At 42.5% G+C, this 18,330-nt stretch overlaps 1 protein-coding gene across 3 annotated transcripts in view; it reads left to right on the top strand.

The window, feature by feature from the left end:
- ATP11B (ATPase phospholipid transporting 11B (putative)) overlaps positions 1-18,330 on the top strand; it is a 446,007-nt gene that overhangs the window by 75,915 nt on the left and 351,762 nt on the right. For all 3 annotated transcript variants that reach the window (XM_085635367.1, XM_085635368.1, XM_085635366.1), the window contains exon 2: positions 5,375-5,491. In XM_085635367.1, the coding sequence (XP_085491493.1) occupies positions 5,375-5,491 (117 nt within the window). The remainder of the gene's footprint in view (positions 1-5,374; positions 5,492-18,330) is intronic.

The following is an 18,330-nucleotide window of genomic DNA, read 5'->3' as shown; positions in this document are numbered from 1 at the left end:
TCGAGTTACTAATTTATTTTAACTCTTCTGTATAATTTTCCGGTTTATGGTTCTTAACGATGTCCCTGTTTCCTTATAGACAAGTTTGACCCTTATTTTTGATATCTTGGTTGCGGGCACTGTCTTTTAGTTTAAATTTGTTATTCGTAACAATGTGAGTATTAGATTACTTTTTTGGTCCTGGTTTCCTATACCTATTCTTTGTTCTTACTATTTAAGGTGACCTCTTCTTGTCTGTTTGATTTTTCAGATATTACGTTTTGCTCATTAAAATGTGCTTGCTCTGATCATCTTTTTACTATTTGGGGTCGAAACGCTGTCGATTCGTCTGACATTTGGAAGGGATTCAAATTCTTGTATTCAAATAGGATTTGGATTTATGCATTGTTTAGAATGTTTATCATTCTGATGCCAGTTTTTAACACACAATATGTATTATTCAATGTGTATTTGTTGTGTAATCACTTCAGTACTGAATTATTCTTTATTGTTTCTGTGTGTTGTAACAATTACAGACAGTTTTTTAAATTGATTTGCGAGTACCTTATTTTGTTTTTAATGTTGATTTCCAATTTCTTTTTATTGGCTATTTTTGGAAAAACTGTCACCTGGAACCTCTGTTCTACATTCAGATTCCTAAGAATAAAGTCACGGGGGACCTAGGAATGGAAGTAAAATCATGTAGTGAAGGGAACTTGGAGAGGGTCAATAAAGCTTTCTAATCTAATGATTAAGACAGTTATACTAGGGGGAACTGTGTGACGCAGGACCCAGTTTACGTAAACATCTTTCTGCCAATTGTTATTGGCCTAACTGGTCTGGGGCAATAATCAGGACTGAGAATGTCCCCTAAATCCATAACACCAATCCTGTATAATGGTGACTGTGTAGTTAAGTCTGACAGTAAATAACCTTTATCATGCCTGTTTGGCATATCCAGATCTGTTCTTTTTGACCTATGAGAAAAATGTATATGTACATAGATCATTACTCGCAGTATCAGTTATGTCCCAATATTAGTTGGGTATGTTGTCTATCATTCAAATTAGGATACGGGATGTAGATGCACATTTGGTCACTGCACACAGAATAAAAGTGCACCACCGAAACACACTTCTCGGCACCTTGTGGTACACTTGTCCGAATCATGTTGAATTCACTCTTGATTACTGATCAGGACCTAGAGTTGGGCCACCTGGCTTAAGCCGGTGTTTTATTTATGAAAAAGACATATAGGAAACTTAATATAAAGTGAACTGGCTATTTAAACGGACATGTACACACCCATAAATTAATGTCAATCAAAGTTAATTTTTTATTCAATATTTTATATTTAAATGAAAAAAGAGAAGAAAAACACATAGTACATCAGATCAGAGATTTTGTATCATTCTCTCATGGAGACAATGATCAATTGGTACAATTTTATCTCTATAGCGTGTAGTCCATGATCTATACATACAAAATCATATCTATCAGGTAGATACATTCATGTTATATATTTGCAATAAATATCAAACCAAGGTAAAAACCAAAACAGAATAAATGTTAATTTCTTAAACGGATGTCTTTCATGGCTAGATATAGTCTACGCGTGTTTCGGCCTTGTGCCTTCGTCAGGTAGCCATGTATTAATGAATCCTAAAGACAAGGAAAATAAATTGTAAGACAATAATAAGGGTATAACCAAAAAAGGGGGGTACATGTTCACAGTCCTACTAACTATACATTATATACATATAAAATGCAATAGCTCATAAATATACATATGTACAATTGTTACAGCGTCACAGGGAACACTAATTCAAGAAAACTGAAAATTTTGAGAGAAAGGATATCAAGTTTTTCTGAAAATAGAAGAAAAACAGGAAAGAAAAAAGAGAGAAGGAAAACTGAGAAAATGTGCATAAGGATGATAACTAGAAAAGATAAGCATCATCAATAAAGAATATTCAAAGATGGCAAGGATTCCAAGTGATGCTCAAAGTGTGATCTATGTTATTCGTTGATATATTCACATGTGCAGCCCTTATCATGCAAGTTCTTGCTCGTGTCTATCGTGATCCAATGACAATATTTCATTTACCATAAGGTTGGGATGGCAGAATCAAATGCGCTGGGATCATTCGCTCCAGATATAAGCCAAATTACAATAACTGGCGGGCAATCTCTAAATAGAATGGAATAAGTCCACGAAACAAGGTTGATGTTATGGAATCAAGGGCATGTGTGGAACAAGAACAATAAAAAATAATAATGAAGAAATTACGATTTTTGAACATGTGGTGTTCAATAAACTCACGGCTGCCCTGAAATATATCCCTATGCCAGCATACAATCTAACTCAGGAGGAACATAAAGCCCTATATAATCTTACCCACAACAAAGAGATCACAGTCAAAGGCTGCGATAAGGGTGGGGGTATTGTTCTTATGGAAACTAACCAATATGTTGCGAATATGGAACAAATGCTCTCCAACATAGAACACTACATCCCTATTCAACTGGACCCCACTAAGAGGATCTCTAAATTAATTTCTGAGACCACAACTTTGAATATTCCTTATTGATGATGCTTATCTTTTCTAGTTATCATCCTTATGCACATTTTCTCAGTTTTCCTTCTCTCTTTTTTCTTTCCTGTTTTTCTTCTATTTTCAGAAAAACTTGATATCCTTTCTCTCAAAATTTTCAGTTTTCTTGAATTATTGTTCCCTGTGATGCTATAACAATTGTACATATGTATATTTATGTGCTATTGTATTTTATATGTATATAATGTATAGTTAGGACTGTGAACATGTACTCCCCTTTTTTGGTTATACCCTTATTATTGTCTTACAATTTATTTTCCTTGTCTTTAGGATTCATTAATACATGGCTACCTGACGAAGGCACAAGGCCGAAACGCGCGTAGACTATATCTAGCCATGAAAGGCATCTGTTTAAGAATTTAACATTTATTCTGTTTTGGTTTTTTCCTTGGTTTGATATTTATTGTAAATATATAACATGAATGTATCTACCTGATCGATATGATTTTGTATGTATAGATCATTGATTATACGCTACAGAGATAAAATTGTACCAATTGACCATTGTCTCCATGAGAGAATGATACAAAATCTCTGATCTGATGTACTATGTGTTTCTTTTCTCTTTTTTCATTTAAATATGAAATATTGAATAAAAAATTAACTTTGACATTAATCTATGGGTGTGCACATGTCAGTTTAAATAGCCAGTTCACTTTATATTAAGTTTCCTATATATCTTTTTCATAAATGTTATGTAGACCCTGATATAGGAAACATTATTAGGGGTACCCTTTTTTGCTACACACTGACTTAAGCCAGTGTTTTAGCAATGCAAAGGCATATATAAAATCGATTTCAATAAGACCAGCATTGCTGGGTGGGGTTAATGCTCAAATTCTAGAAATTAAGGAGTAGTTACCCCCAAGTGCTCATCAGGTAAGCGGTCACAAGATTTTGAGATGTATTCACCTCTATCTCTGGCAAACAGAATTTAGTTCGGGGACACTGCCCTTCCACACGGTGAAACACCACTTAAAGTAGTTTTTTTACAGCTCTCCTCCTGTGTATGCATAGCCAGTGTCCGTGTTTGCGTCCTCACACTACATGGGTACTGCACACATTGCAGCATATGAAATAAACCCAGTTGCGTATGAGCAAGCTACGGACTATGGAATGCCCCATCTTACTTAGGGAACATTTCCCTGATATTGACCAATTGTGTGGCCATGAACTGAACAACTTTTGTCAAGTAGAACGAATTATGAAAATAAAATCATATTAAAGGCAGTAGTTTGGGAAAAGCGTAACATTTGATCTCACAGGCACCTCATTATGGACATGCAGGAATATCTGCCAGGCGATCTCACACAATAGTTTAATTTTTTTTTTTTTTAACATATGTGCACATAAGCTTTCTCTGTGCTCAGGAATAGTTGTACTTTTGAGACATGTATTTCTTATTTTTTTTTAAGTAAAAGTTACACTCCTTTGCAAAACAGAGGCTGGTGACTAGGCAATGAAAAATGTATGTCCCTGGGTGGTACACATATCTCAAGTAAACATTGGAACAATAGATATCAGATGTCCTTGTAGCTGAATGAAATGTACTTCTTTGTTGCTTTCATAGCTGTACAGTGGCGGGATAGTACTACAGGTATCTCTCGCATTATGCGCAACAGAATTTTGACATACTCAGATTTAATATATTTTTTTAAGTTGTTTCATCTCGATTTTCCAAATTATTTTGATTGTTTTTTCTACAGAGCTATTTCCTAATTTAAAGTAATGTACAGCCCTTGTTAACGTTGTACAAAGTCTTGGAACTTTTCATATTACTCCACCATTTTAGAGAGGTTGCCCCTTTCTCAACACATAACCCTGTGTGCAAAGTATAAGAATTAAAAAAAATATATATAGAGTGAAGGGACTTACACTGTGAAGCATTGTGCAGTCTGCATAGTTTACTAGTTCTTTACAGTTTTCAAAAATTAATAAGCAAAACAATATTAATTTATATATACGAGATACTTGTGAGGGACATTAGCCAAATGTTAAGGTGCCGTTGTAGTTCGCTTTTATCACATTTCAACACCTAATTCTTAAGTTATAGCATACTGAGCTACCTATTATTTGCGCTCCTACCATGCACAGCTTATGACCTTACAAAATACATCACTCATGACATGATAAATGAAATAGTTGATGGCGTCGTTGATATCACATCTGCCTTGGTTTTCTCTCTTTTTACTTTGCTTCCGGCACTAATAAAAAACAAAGTAGCTCTACATTAGGCATAGAAAGAGAACATGCCCTTTTGATTTAGTAATATTGACTCCAGGGTCTCATTCTGGAGGGATCTTAGTCCAAGATATCGTCCTAATCCCCAGTACTCATTAAAGTCAAGACAATGTGGAGTCCTAATATTAGAAAGCACATTCATAGTTAATTTCTGTAAGGTTGCAGTCCATTATTTTCTGCGACAATTAAGGAAAGTATATGAACAGGCAGACATTTCTACATAAAATGTTGCTATAATGTTTTGTTATGTATTTGCATGTTTTCCAAAAATTAAGCTGTCATTTCTAACATACATTAACATGAAATAAGATGCCCATGTTCCATGCATTTGACTTGAAGTATGACACGTCTACCCCAAAAAAGGAAAAAAGTGTAATTATTTAAAAGAATTTAGCATAGTGTAGTAAAAACCTGCTGCACTACAACTAATGTTAATATTAACAATCCCTGATTAAAGATTAATCATTCAAAGAACCAGAAACTGTAGGACACACATGGATTTGGTTACTCTTGGTAATCTTTTCTTTTTTTCTTCTTAGGGTTTTGACCCGCCGAATCCCAGTGAAACGAGAACTATTTATGTTGCGAACCGGTTTCCCCAGCATGGCCATTACACACCTCAAAAATTTGCAGATAACCGAATCATATCATCTAAGGTATGAACAAGATTGCCTTATTTGGCCCAGTAGTGTTCTGCATGTTGCATGCAAAAAATGATTTTATTCTGTTTCAGAGCATAGGAAAATATTTTTATTGATTGATTGATATGAGTTTACTTCAAGCTCTCCACAAATGGCTTAAGGATGCAAAAATATTATAGAAACATAGGAATTAAAGAAGGATGAGTTTGTCACAGCTTTGTATCCTGTAAGTAGGTATACAGGTGAGTAAAGCATTGAAAGCCACTTGTGCAAAAACGTATTTACCGTGGTTATTTGTGGAATAATAGCTAACTATCTTAGTTTTACTCTTTTTCTTGATGTTAAATACAATGTTACTTTTATTTAGCGACATCATATTCTTAAAGCTAAACTGCCACTAGCCATCCACCCTTCACATTCATAACTTCCAAGTAATAAAACAAAGTCAACACCATCATAAAGGTATATGGGGAAAGAAAGTTAATCTATCCAAATTTATGGGAATTCTTAGCTAAAAAAGGCTTAACTTTTGGGGAGTTTACAGACACACAAAGAATCAGTCTCCTACCTGTTTAAGATTGGCTGGGGGAGTTCAGTATAATTGTATTTTTTTTAAACAAAGTTCATGGAATTTTCATTTTACAATCTTCCTTCACATTTTCTTTCAACATCATTAGCTTCACTCTGATACGTTAGAACTACACATTTCATATTCACTTTGTGGAAGCATGCATCTCAGACAAGGCTAACAAGACAATGACACTGGGCATCTTTAGGACATGACGTGCACCGTAAGCACCCTCCATTAAAGGAAGTACTGACTCCAGCAATAACAAACTTTTTGAGACTCTGGCACCTGACCTACATTTCCTTCAATGCCTCACCCTCTTTTACTTCCAATTCATGATCACACCATTTACTTATATCCACATCATCATGGCATCCCTGAAAGTCACATGGGAACATTTTCCAAATTGTGGGTGAGCTTAACTAGTGTTGCTTTGGCGCTCGTAGAAATGCAATTTCCATCTTGAACTATGAATTGTGGCTGAACGCAGTACCCAATTTGGAGCAGTATGGAAAAGGGACACCTTTTTGCTGCTCTACCCTTCGCAAAGCGCAGCACCCGGGCTGCAAATGTACTTTTCTATTTTGTCCTGCTTGAATGCAGGAGGAGTCCCAGTAGAGGGACCTCCGGGTAGGAAACCAATGTGCCCTTCTTTGCTTCTTTAATGGTTTTAAAAACTTTGCTCCCGAAAGGAGTCCGTGTCAGACATACCAACACCATCCATATGTAGTGCGCATCTGAGACATAACGTCTCTGTTTAGGAACCAAATATTCTGCATATTTTTACCAGGGTTAGCTAGCTTTGGTGTAGAAAATCGATTTAAATCAATTTATATTTACTATTCAAGGGTTCTGACCCCATATACTGTCATTTGTCCCACTCAGAGTCCTTTATGTCCCTTTTCAGATTCTTCACCCATGTATTTTTGAATGCTGTCAGTGGTTTGGCTGCAATTGCCAGTAACTGTTGTACTTCCTGTCCTCACCCACCACCAACAGATCATGCAGAAGTCCATTACCCAGGTTTAGTATCTCTCCCTTTCCAGGTCAATCTGGTGGCCCTGATTAGTTGGCCGTAAAGCTTGAACTTGCAACGTGGCACTCCATGTTTTTCCCTTATTCCTTCAAAGAGTCCTGTGATTCCCAATTGGTGCAGTTCGCTAACACTGTTAGTTGAGTACCTCTCCCATAGGTGAATCTTGAACTCGGTCTGTCAGCTGGCATACATTCCAGGCTTTCTAGTCATGAGGAGTACATCACCTCACTCCCGATCCTTTGTTGATAAGTTCTCCAACAGTGCCTTGCTGTCGCCAGTACTTCCGGAGCAAGAGATATGAATCTGTGGCTACTGAAAGGACACTGCACAGTGTCTGTGGCTTCACGGCTGTAGATAGTGTGCCTCCTGTGATTAAGGTGACTGGCTCCAACCTGCAACACACTACAGCTCAAAGTTTTAGAAAATTGGGTGTGTTTTTCAGAAATTAGCTGGTCAGTTTGTCTTAAAATATTACTTTCATTGAACTAACCTTCCTTAGAAAGAGTACTGCATTTTAAAATGATCACAACTTTATAAATTGATGACAGGGCTTCCCAAGTCCAACATTGTGCGTTTTATCAATTCTGTCAGCCTCTTGGTTGTACTATAGTCCTTTCTTTTTGTTTATAATGTTTATAAGGTATCCTTAGCCTGCCATTAAGGTGAACCATTTAAAAAAAAAAAACATTTTTAACTTTATTTGTTACTAAACAATTGCTTCAGACACTGTGCAGTACAATACATAGATAGAATGAAACATGACAAGCAGAGGTTCGAAGAGCTCCTACTGAGTCCATTTACAATGCAATATACAGGCATTACGTAGGGCTATCTAGTTCTACCCTCTATATCTCAGCACTACAACTTACCTCCCAGTCCCTCCCAATTTGTCCCTCCTTGAGTTAACTCTTATATTGTATCCTAGCCTCTACTCTGTTGGTCCTCTCTGCCCGTTGGCACCAGTCTGTCTCTTTCCCAGTCCCCAGTTTTTGGAGACTCGCCAGCTCTCCATGCTTGTGCAGTATTCCTCTTTGCCACTCCGTCTGCCAGCCTGAGCCATATTTTCGCATATTTCGGCCAAACTATCTCTCCTGTCACTCCCAGTATATGCCATCGTGGGTCAACCAGAACCTGTAGGCCCCCTACTGTTGTCTTCACTCTGGCAACACCTCTCCAATACTGTTGGATTTTGGGGCAGGACTATAGAATGTGGAAGAAGGTGCCAGTCTCCCTACACCCCCTAGCTCACCCGTCCGAGTTGCATCGACCCGTACGATGTTGCAATGTCCAAGGGTCACATGATCTATGTAGGATCTGAAGCTGAATCAGTCTGAACCGCGATCTTATGGCGATTTCCCTGGGGTTCTGTATGGCTTCCGCCCAATCATCGTCCTCCTTAATCCCTAAGTTTGATTCCCATGCCATCCTTATGGGGCCCATATAGTCTGAGGAGTTATTCATAATTTTCCAATGTGTTTGGGAGATAGTTTTATCGATCATTTGGTCAAGTAGAAGTCTGTCCTCTAGTGGGGAGTGTTCAGGAAGCAGTTCCCCCTCCGATACATGGCATCTGAGGGCATGTCTACACGCGTCTCAGGGAAAGACGTCCTCACGTTAGCACTCCAATGCGGAAGATCCGCTGTTTGAAAATAGTACAAAAAATGTAACTTAATTCTTTGCTTGTTTTAATTCATATTTACTTCATATGACTGTTCCAATAGTATGATGCTGCTCATACTGACAAAAGTGGGTTCAGACCACGTAACGGTTCACTGAATTATATCCATTGTTTTAACAAGCCATTTTTTCCAAATGTCCCCGATGCATTTCGGGACTTGCCCTTCGTCAGGGGGAATTCTACGAAAGAAATAAAGGAGGACAGAAGGCTGGGGTCCAGGATGTATACAAACATAAGTAGACGCTTCAATTGCCGTAGTGTCTATGCTGTATATAGATAGTGAGCCAATTATCAACATGCTAAGCAGAGAACACGAACTGTACTACGGTAGTGAGCTAGTGACAACAGAAAAATAACGCTGAATCCGTGCCAATTAAAGAACTGGTGCTGGTTGCGTACAAAACGTATAAGTGAAGGGAACTTAGTGTTAGCACTCGCGAGGTGAATAAAGTTTAAAAAAACTAAAGACAATACGTTCCAAATTCCCAATAGCGGAAACTTTAAGACCAGTGGTATTAAGAATAGCGTGATACTCAGAGTGTAGTAAAAGATATCCAGTATAAAAGAATGACGGAAATAACCGGTTTAAAATACCTGAATGGCGCCGTGGATGTAGGTATGCTAGAACCTCGTCCGAATGGGTGAAAACATGCAACATCAACCCCGGAACTAAATATCGTGTACCCGGAAGTAGTGAACCAAAGTAAATCTCGTGAATGAGTCATGTGGCTAAATGAAGCTGGAAGAAAGACTAGCGTGCGTTTGTGAATAACCAAAAGTATGAACTAAAAAACATGGAGGGCATGTCTCCGCTGTTGGTATTGCCTCCCTTCTCCCAAATCTGGTATTCCATCTGTAATTTCCCAAAGTCGATCATTGTCCGGCTGCGCCAGACATCTCTCAAATGTTCTATCCTGATGAGCTCCCACTTATGAAAACCTCACAGACGCCGAACCTCGCTCAGCATATCGCAATCCCAGAGTGGGGTCTGCTCCGTTAACCTAGCATCCAACCCTAATGATTTTGTGGCTTTCTTCCATGCACGTACTACTGTCTGTGTGTCTCGGGAGCAAATTGTCTCAAGTCTTGCTATATAACACGGTCTGATAGCTGCCATTTACCCCAGCTAGACGGTCTATTCAGTAGGCAGGTTCAGAGGTTGGAGTGAAAACCCAATTGTTAAGGTTAATGAAATGAGACGCCAAATAGTAATTCCTGTGGTCCGGTACTGCCAGGCCGCCCTTGTAGACCCCCCCCCCCCCCCCCGCTGCAACTTGTGTAGCGCGATGCGCGGGCAGCCACCCCACCTACCCCCCCCCCCCCCCCCCAGCAAGGCACATTGCTCAGCCTCAATCACCCTGAAGAAGGCCTCTGGTATCTAATACAGGGTGTTCTGCAAAGCATTCAGGAGGCGGGGAAGAGCCATCATTTTAAACAATACAGCCTGCCCATGAGGGACACAGGCGGACACCGCCAATTGACCACGTCCTCCTGCAACCTCTCCAGTTGGGCGTACACATTTTGTTTCATAAAGTCCTTTTCTGATTTAGTGACCCAGATACCTAGATACTTGAACTCTTCTTTGTGGCCTAGGGCTGCACATTCTGACATCAGGGCTGGAATCTCACCTGTCGGGGAGAATACCAGGGAACTGTCCCAATTTATCTGGTAGCCCGAGTAGCTGCCAAACAGTTGGAAAATGTGAATGAGTCTGTGAAAAGTTTCACAGGGTTTATGTGGGTAGAGCAGGATGTAGTCCGCGTATAGGGTTATGCGCTCCTCCCTGCCACCCCCTACATCAATGCCTCGCACAAGCGGGTCCCCCCGTGGCAGCAGTTCGAGTGCCAGCGCGAAGAGCAGAGGGGAGAGTGGGCACCCCTGTCACGTGCCCCTGTGCAACTAGAATTGCCTAGAGATTGCCCCGTTCACCCAGACCCTTACCAGCAGGGTGCAATATAGGAGTTTGATCTAGGCACAAAATTGCGGCCCGAGACCTATTCTGGGGAGAACCGCAAAGAGATACTGCCATTCGATACTTTCGAGCGCCATTTGCGTGTCTTGCGACAGGAGCACGGCGGCCTCAGTCGGTTGATTCATTACCCTGTGCATGACTCAATATAGGCAGCAAAGATTCAGCCTGGTGCTTCTGTGCGGTGTAAATCCTGACTGATGAGGGTGGATTACCCGGTGTGTCACCGGGCCTAGTCTGTTGGCTAGCACCTTTGCCAGTACCTTAACCTTAAAGTTAAGTAGGGAAATGGGTCCGAAGGAGCTACATAGCTCGGAAGGCCTCCCCTTTCTTTGGGATGACTATGATGGTTGCCAGCCTCGGATCCACTGGCACCTGCCCGTCTGCCCTCGCAGTAAGAAACCTATTTAGCATGTGTAGGGCTACTCTCTCTGCTACACACATGTAGAGTTCTGCAGGGAGCCCGTTCGGGTCCCTGCCTTCCCAGACTGCCCCCAATGTCCCTGAAGATTTCTGCTTTTGTCAGATCGCGGTTAATTTCCTCCTCGTCTTCCGTCAAGAGTACCAACAGTGGAATTTTGATGAGCAGTTCGACACTATCATTGCCTGACCTCCCAGAGACCGATTAGTATATAGCCCTTCATAGTAGGCTGTGAAGGCCTCTGCTGTGTCAGCGCTTGACCTCCTCGGGGGCCATCGGGAGTCCCCAGCTCCGGGACCCAGTTTTGGCTCCTGTCTCTCTTCTCTAGCCATGCGATCAATTTGTTAACTTTGTCACCGGGGTCGTAAATGCGTCTCTACGTGGCTACTGCATGTGCTTGGGCAGTGTCTTTTTCTAGGTCCTTGAGTTCTCTTTGCCTGAGACTCAGCCTGTGTCTCAGTAATAGGTCGGTCTACCCTCCACCCCCTGCTCAGTATTGATGTCCACTATTTCTTGCTTCAGCACCTCACACTGTGAGCGCCATTACTTCCGCTTGGCCCCAGCTGCCGCCCGCACAAAACCCCAGGGACAACTTTGTATGCCTCCCAGAGAGTGCTATGCGAGTCTATTCAGCCTGTAGTCTCATCGAAATATTGTTGCGTTAGCTCCCTAAACTGGTCTTTAAAATAATATTGGTCTGTATGTGGTGGGAGAGTGTAGTCTCGAATAGGGCCCTGCAGGAGCACTGCGACCGGTGAGTGGTCTGATATGCCACGCACCCTGTGTCGCGCCTCGCGAAACAACTCCATGTGTGTATGAAGATATAATCTAGTTGGAATCTGTTGTAGATAGAACCAGGTCCACAACGCGTTTCTTCTTAAAGTTGCTTTATTAAGTTACACAGGAAACACAAGAGCGGACTCTCCACAGCAGAAGCCAAACGCAACTGCCAACGGAGAGAACACAGAACCATGAAGCAACATAGAACATAGTGATAAGAACATTCCACAAGCCCAGAGCAATCTCAACAAGGAGAAAAACCCAGAACATGTACTACACATCTTCTTTCTTTCTAATAAAAGAAAAAAAAAAACACCTTAACACACAAAATCTTGTAAATATGCTGGAGCCCTTCTAAACCTTTGAACTCGACTCTGTGGCAAAGGCAAAGGAAGAGGAATAGAATCTGGAATAGAGTGAACACCAGAAGAACTAGAATCCCCCCACCCACCAACCACATGGGAAGCAGGAGGCACCGAGCTAGATTCGTGTGGCAAGGGCGCCAAAAGATAACCACTGTTATCTTCCGCCGAAGAAGGTTCACACCCGCTGGCCAGAGACACACCCCTCTCATAAAGAGCCACTCGTCTAAAGTTCCAGCACTCCCCATTGTTCAGGATGACACAATGATCCAAGACCTTCTTCACAGTAAAAGGTCCCTTGAACTTAGACAACCCTCTTGCAATTCTACCACTCTTGACCTTAACTAAATCACCCACCCGAAAAGGACGCCGAGTGGACGAAGAAACAACAGAAGTGGGATTCTTTTGCAAAGACACAACTCGCTTCATCCAAGCAGGAACAAGTTTGGAACCAGGCGTGCGCCCTCTCATCAGTTGGAAAGGTGACTGATGCCCCTCTACCAAGGATGTAGTGCGATAGGCCCACAACATCTCATCAACCATCTTCCTAACAATGAGACCCTCAGAAGAAGCCATCTGAATAATGCCCTTCACCACTCTGTTAGCCCTTTCACACATCCCATTGCCCTGTGGGTTGTACAAGGAGGTACGATGATGAGCAATACCGCAACCCTTAAGGAAAGACTGCATTTCCAAAGAGGTGAGTTGGGTACCATTGTCCGTGATGAGCACCGACGGCAGACCCTCATCTCTAAACAAACCACTCAAAAATCCAATAGTCCTTTCAGTAGTAATGTTGTTAGAGAATTCCACCACCAACCACTTAGAGTACACATCAACCACCACAATGGCATACCTGTCCTTCTCATGAAGTTCACCCATTGGACCAATAAAGTCCAAACAAATACTGTGCCACGGTGAACCAGGATTTTGTATGTGAGTCTGTAAGGAGCTGGGACCAACCTTAAGTCTCTTTTCGCCCTCCTTACAAGTAGAACAATTCACCACCCAGTCCACCACCTGTGCGTCCATACCCGGCCACCAGAAATTATCTCTCAACCGACGTTGTGTGAGAGTTTGGCCCAAATGGCCCTCATGGGCCAGAGCCAACAATTTCCTTCTCAAACCACCGGGAGGTACAAACCTTTCGCCTTTGACAATTAAATTATCAGTGATAAGAGAAAGATCCTCCAAAACTTTTAGAAAAGGACGTACCGAAACTGAAACAGTACTCTCCCTCCTAGAACCAAGCTTGATAAGTTTAATGACTTCTTGCAACGTAACATCAGCAGACATCTCACGCTCCCAATCAACAGCTTGAAAAACGCCTTCCCCGACAAACACAGCATCTTCAATAGAAGCAACCGCAATATCATCCTCAGATGAGGGCGGAGCTCCTACAGTTTTCCAATCTAGCGACAACCTTGAAAGGCAATCAGCCTGAGTGTTCCTCCATCCCTGAATATATTGGACAGTGTATTGGAATTCCTGAAGCTTGGAAGCAAGCCTAGCTAACCTAGCCGAGCCTTTACCCGTCCCACCCGGAGAGAGAATCTTAATGAGAGGCTTATGGTCGGTTTTGAGCACGAACTTTAAACCCCACAGGTAAGTTCGAAAATGTTCGACTGCCCATGAAGCTGCCAGAGCCTCCCTTTCGATAACTGAGTAATTCTTCTCAGCATCGGTTAAAGTTCGTGACGCAAAAGCAACAGTACGTTCATCCTGACCAGAGATCTGCGAAAGCATAGCCCCAAGACCGGTGGCACTGGCATCCACCGTCACCACGGAACTCTTCTTAATGTCAAACGGGGTAAGAACCTTTGCCTCACAAATCTCACTTTTGATAGCTTCGAAAGACTCTTGTACCTCAGAAGACCACACAAAGCCAACACCTCTCTTCAGCAGTGACCTCAAACATGAAGTCTTGTCGGAAAAATTCTTGACAAACTTAGCATAATATTCGATAAGCCCCATGAAGGACCGCAACTGATCTTTATCCCGAGGTTGTGGAGCAGAGCGAATGGCTCTACACAGATCCTCCTTCGGACTCACCCCACTTGCACTAATGGAGTACCCTAAGTAGTCTACACGCTCAGACAAAAATTTGCATTTATCTTTGCGCAATGTCAAGCCAGCCACAAAAAGCCTGTCTAACACTATCTTGAGAGTGACATTATGTTGCTCCACTGATTGCCCATAGATCAAAATGTCGTCTTGAAAGTAGACAGTATTCCCTACTCCCTCAAGGAGGTCGGAGACCATCCTTTGAAATACACTGGCAGCTGAATTGAGCCCAAAAGGCAAGCGGGTAAATTGAAACGTGCCAAAAGGTGTAATGAAGGCAGTTAAATGCTTAGAGTCCTTATGTAAGTTAATCTGGTGGTAAGCACTTCTGAGGTCCAACTTTGAAAATACCTTAGCGCCATGTAGAGTAGTGACCAATTCAGAAATGTTGGGAAGGGGAAAGGTGTCCGCAACCACACAATCATTCAAAGACCTCAAATCAACACAAAAACGGAGCTTGCCGTCCGATTTCTTTGTGACGACTATGGGAGAAACCCAGGGTGAGGCTTCAACTGGTTCAATCACTCCAGAAGCTAACATCTCATCGATCATGTTCTTAACCTCTTGTCTAACAACGATCGGGACTCGCCTGACCTTGTGCTGCACTGGGATGGAATGCTCCCTCAGAACAATTCGATGAGAATACCCTCTGAGTTGACCTAAGCTTTCCCTAAATACAGCACTAGCATCCCCCAAGATCTTCTCCAACTCATTATCTTCAATTATCATCACCTGTGGTGAAGCACGGGGGTTGACAATAATTGCCAAGTCATACTGTTGAACCCAACCCAGAATTGCCGGGCCAGACCTAGAAACAAACTTTTCCATGTATGTTCCTAAAAGAGAAAACAATGAATGCATTGAAGTACCCCAAAATATCAATAGTCTCGCCCTGATATCCACCCGGGGAAATGTCTTTGGGTAAAAGATGCCTAGTACCCCAATTGAGGAGGAAAAGATCATGTGGAATAATGGTGTACCTTGAGCCTGTATCCACCATTAAGTGAATCTCTTTGCCATCTATGGTGAAAAGTGCCTTAGGCCTGATTTTGCGCTTGTCACTCAACACCATAGATGAGTCACCATCGACGACTAGAATTTTGTGGCCTTCTTCATCCAACAATACACCATTATCCACAGAAGCTACAGAGGAACGAGGTTTGCTACGACAAACTCTCGCATAATGACCCACCCGACCACACTTCAAACATTCTTGTTTAGCTGCAAAACAAAACTTAGAGTCTGAAGAATGAACAGTGCTGCCGCACCTATTACACATGCGCGTTACAGGCAACTTCTGTGTAGTGGGATTTTTGACGAAAGGAACTTTTTTGACAAACTTCTTGTTTTTCACCGCAGCTATGTCACCCTGCTCTCCAGAAGAGTAAGTTTGTTCTGAGCATTCTTGACAGGAAATTTCATTGACGTCACCAGAACTCTTCTTTTCAAGTTCCTTCATACACCCTTGAGACTCCTCTACAATTTTAGCTAATTCTATCGCAGTCTGTAGGTTGGGATTTTTCGCCGCCCAAAGACGTTCTTGGATCTTCTTGTTGTTGCACTGTACAATAAGTTGATCCCTAATAAGTTCATCCGTCATCCCACCAAACTTGCATTTCACTGACATCTCTCTCAACCTGGCAACAAAGTCATCGATTGATTCTCCTGTTCTCTGACTCTTAGTGTAGAATCTGTATCTATTCATGACTAAGTTCTCCTCCTTCGCATATCTTACCTCGAGCCTACAAATAGCCTCTTTATACTCGTCAGGAACAGGTTGCCCATTAGCTTGTAGTGCTTGAGGTAAATAGTGAAAAATGCGTTGACCTTCTTTGCCCAAAGAACCTAGTAAGAGTGCTTTTCTCCGTTTTGCAGAATATTCTTGCGCATCTAAAGCATCTAAATAGTTATCAAACATCGGAAACCAATCATCCCAAGAGATGCTAGGTTGTCCTGGAAGGGCCAAGAAACTGGGAGGAAGAACAATAGATGGATTCTCATTTGTCATGGCTGTGCACACTGAGCCCTCTACAAAAACAGAGGATTCGGCTAGACGAACTGAAGTCTGTACAGAGAGAGGAAAACACTGCAAGGCAGCAAGACAGTACCTGAATTAGAATAAATCCTCAGTACACCAGGTCAGTGGAAAGTGGGATGGGACACATGACAAGTGTGTCACTTCTTGAAACGAAACGCTGGCCAAATCGGCAAGAAAACCGAGTTCCGTAGCTCGGTGGCTGACAGAAAAGGTATTGTCATGGACACAGTACTAAACAAAGATGGCCGCCACGTCGATGACGCAGAGACGTGGGAGCGTAACTAGACGCTTGATGACAGCTGGGCAAAACACGAAAACTCTACTGTGAGTCAGAGGATTCTTGCCGTGAACCACTCAGCATCGAAGGTTCCGTGATGTCATCAGAGGAGAGAAACCTTCGGTAGTAGCGGAGCTCCTGCAGCACCAACTGTCACTCACACGCCGATGGTCACAGCAACCAGATCAAGGCCCAAAGGTGAGTCGCTAGTGTATCTACACAGTTTAGACTGAGTCCGTACCTTCTCCACAGCGAATCGTCTCTTACGGGTTTGACTCTCCCTCGCGCTTGACGCGCAATACGATCCGTGGGAAGACAAACGAAGGCGGAGAGCTGATCGCGCAGGAAAGCTCATCTGTTAGGAAAGCTCATCTGTTAGTTGTCACCAAGACAAGAGAGAGCCCAGTAGGATCGATATTGGAGGGTGGAGGTGTAGAGATGTTCCGCTCTTGTAATGAAGACTAGAAGGCAGTAGTGCCAAACGTGGGTTGATGAAAGAATCGTCGCCAAAATTGTTGTAGATAGAACCAGGTCCACAACGCGTTTCTTCTTAAAGTTGCTTTATTAAGTTACACAGGAAACACAAGAGCGGACTCTCCACAGCAGAAGCCAAACGCAACTGCCAACGGAGAGAACACAGAACCATGAAGCAACATAGAACATAGTGATAAGAACATTCCACAAGCCCAGAGCAATCTCAACAAGGAGAAAAACCCAGAACATGTACTACAGAATCCACTCCCATGTGCCACCGATGTGTGTATATTGCCTCGCTGTAGGGTTATGCCACCTCTATAAGTCCACGAGTCCCAGCGCCTCCACGAAGGCATTCAGCGGTTGAGGTCCTGTTGTTTGGAGGGATGATCTCTCTGTCCAGTTCTAATGACATAGTTACATTCATGCCACCACCTAGTATAATGGTGCCCCTGGGCATATCTAACAATAGCTTGCAGAGTTCTGGGAGAGTCTCTGCGTGTAGACTCGGAGATACATAGCCTGAGCAAATATTAAGGACCCGGACCTCCCATAACCCTGATATCGCCACATATATGCCCAACCGGTCATACCGTGTGCATTGTTGCAGCAGGGGGACCGTTTTTTTTCACTAAGATTGAGGTTCCTCTAGAGCATGATCTGAACCCCGTATGTGCCAACCGAGTATCCGAACCCATTGAGTGCTAACTAGTTGTAGCCCTTCAGATGTGTCTCCTGGAGGATAACTAAGTCTGGGCATTGCCTATGCAAGTATTATAGCACCGTGGTGTGCTTAATTGTATCTCCCAGACGATTGACGTTCCACGTCATGACCTTCAATACTGTTGTGGGCTTTAGAGTCATGTTGGTAATGGGTAGAGTGTGTTCATCCTCCCTTCCTCTCCTGTGCCCTCCCACTTTCTCCCCCTACACTAGAAGGCCATGTATTGCTTAGTGTGTGCACTGAAGTCTCTGAAGCTAGGAAAGAATGGGTCTGGAACTTAGATAAAACACAAAACTACATAAACCAATACCCTTCCAAAACGCCCCCCTCCCTGCTACCCTGCACTTCCAACATCCCCAGTTTGCAGAGCGCCTGTCGCCCAAATGAACAGTCAATGTGTGATGGGGGTTGGCTGGCGACCCTCCCGCCCCCTACCTCCCTCAGTGTTTGTCTGGGGACGCAA

The sequence above is a fragment of the Triturus cristatus genome, chromosome 11 (genome assembly GCF_964204655.1).
Source record: "Triturus cristatus chromosome 11, aTriCri1.1, whole genome shotgun sequence".
Lineage (NCBI taxonomy): Eukaryota > Metazoa > Chordata > Amphibia > Caudata > Salamandridae > Triturus > Triturus cristatus.
The sequence above is the reverse complement of the archived record's forward strand: the minus strand, read 5'-3'. Positions and strand labels throughout refer to the sequence as shown.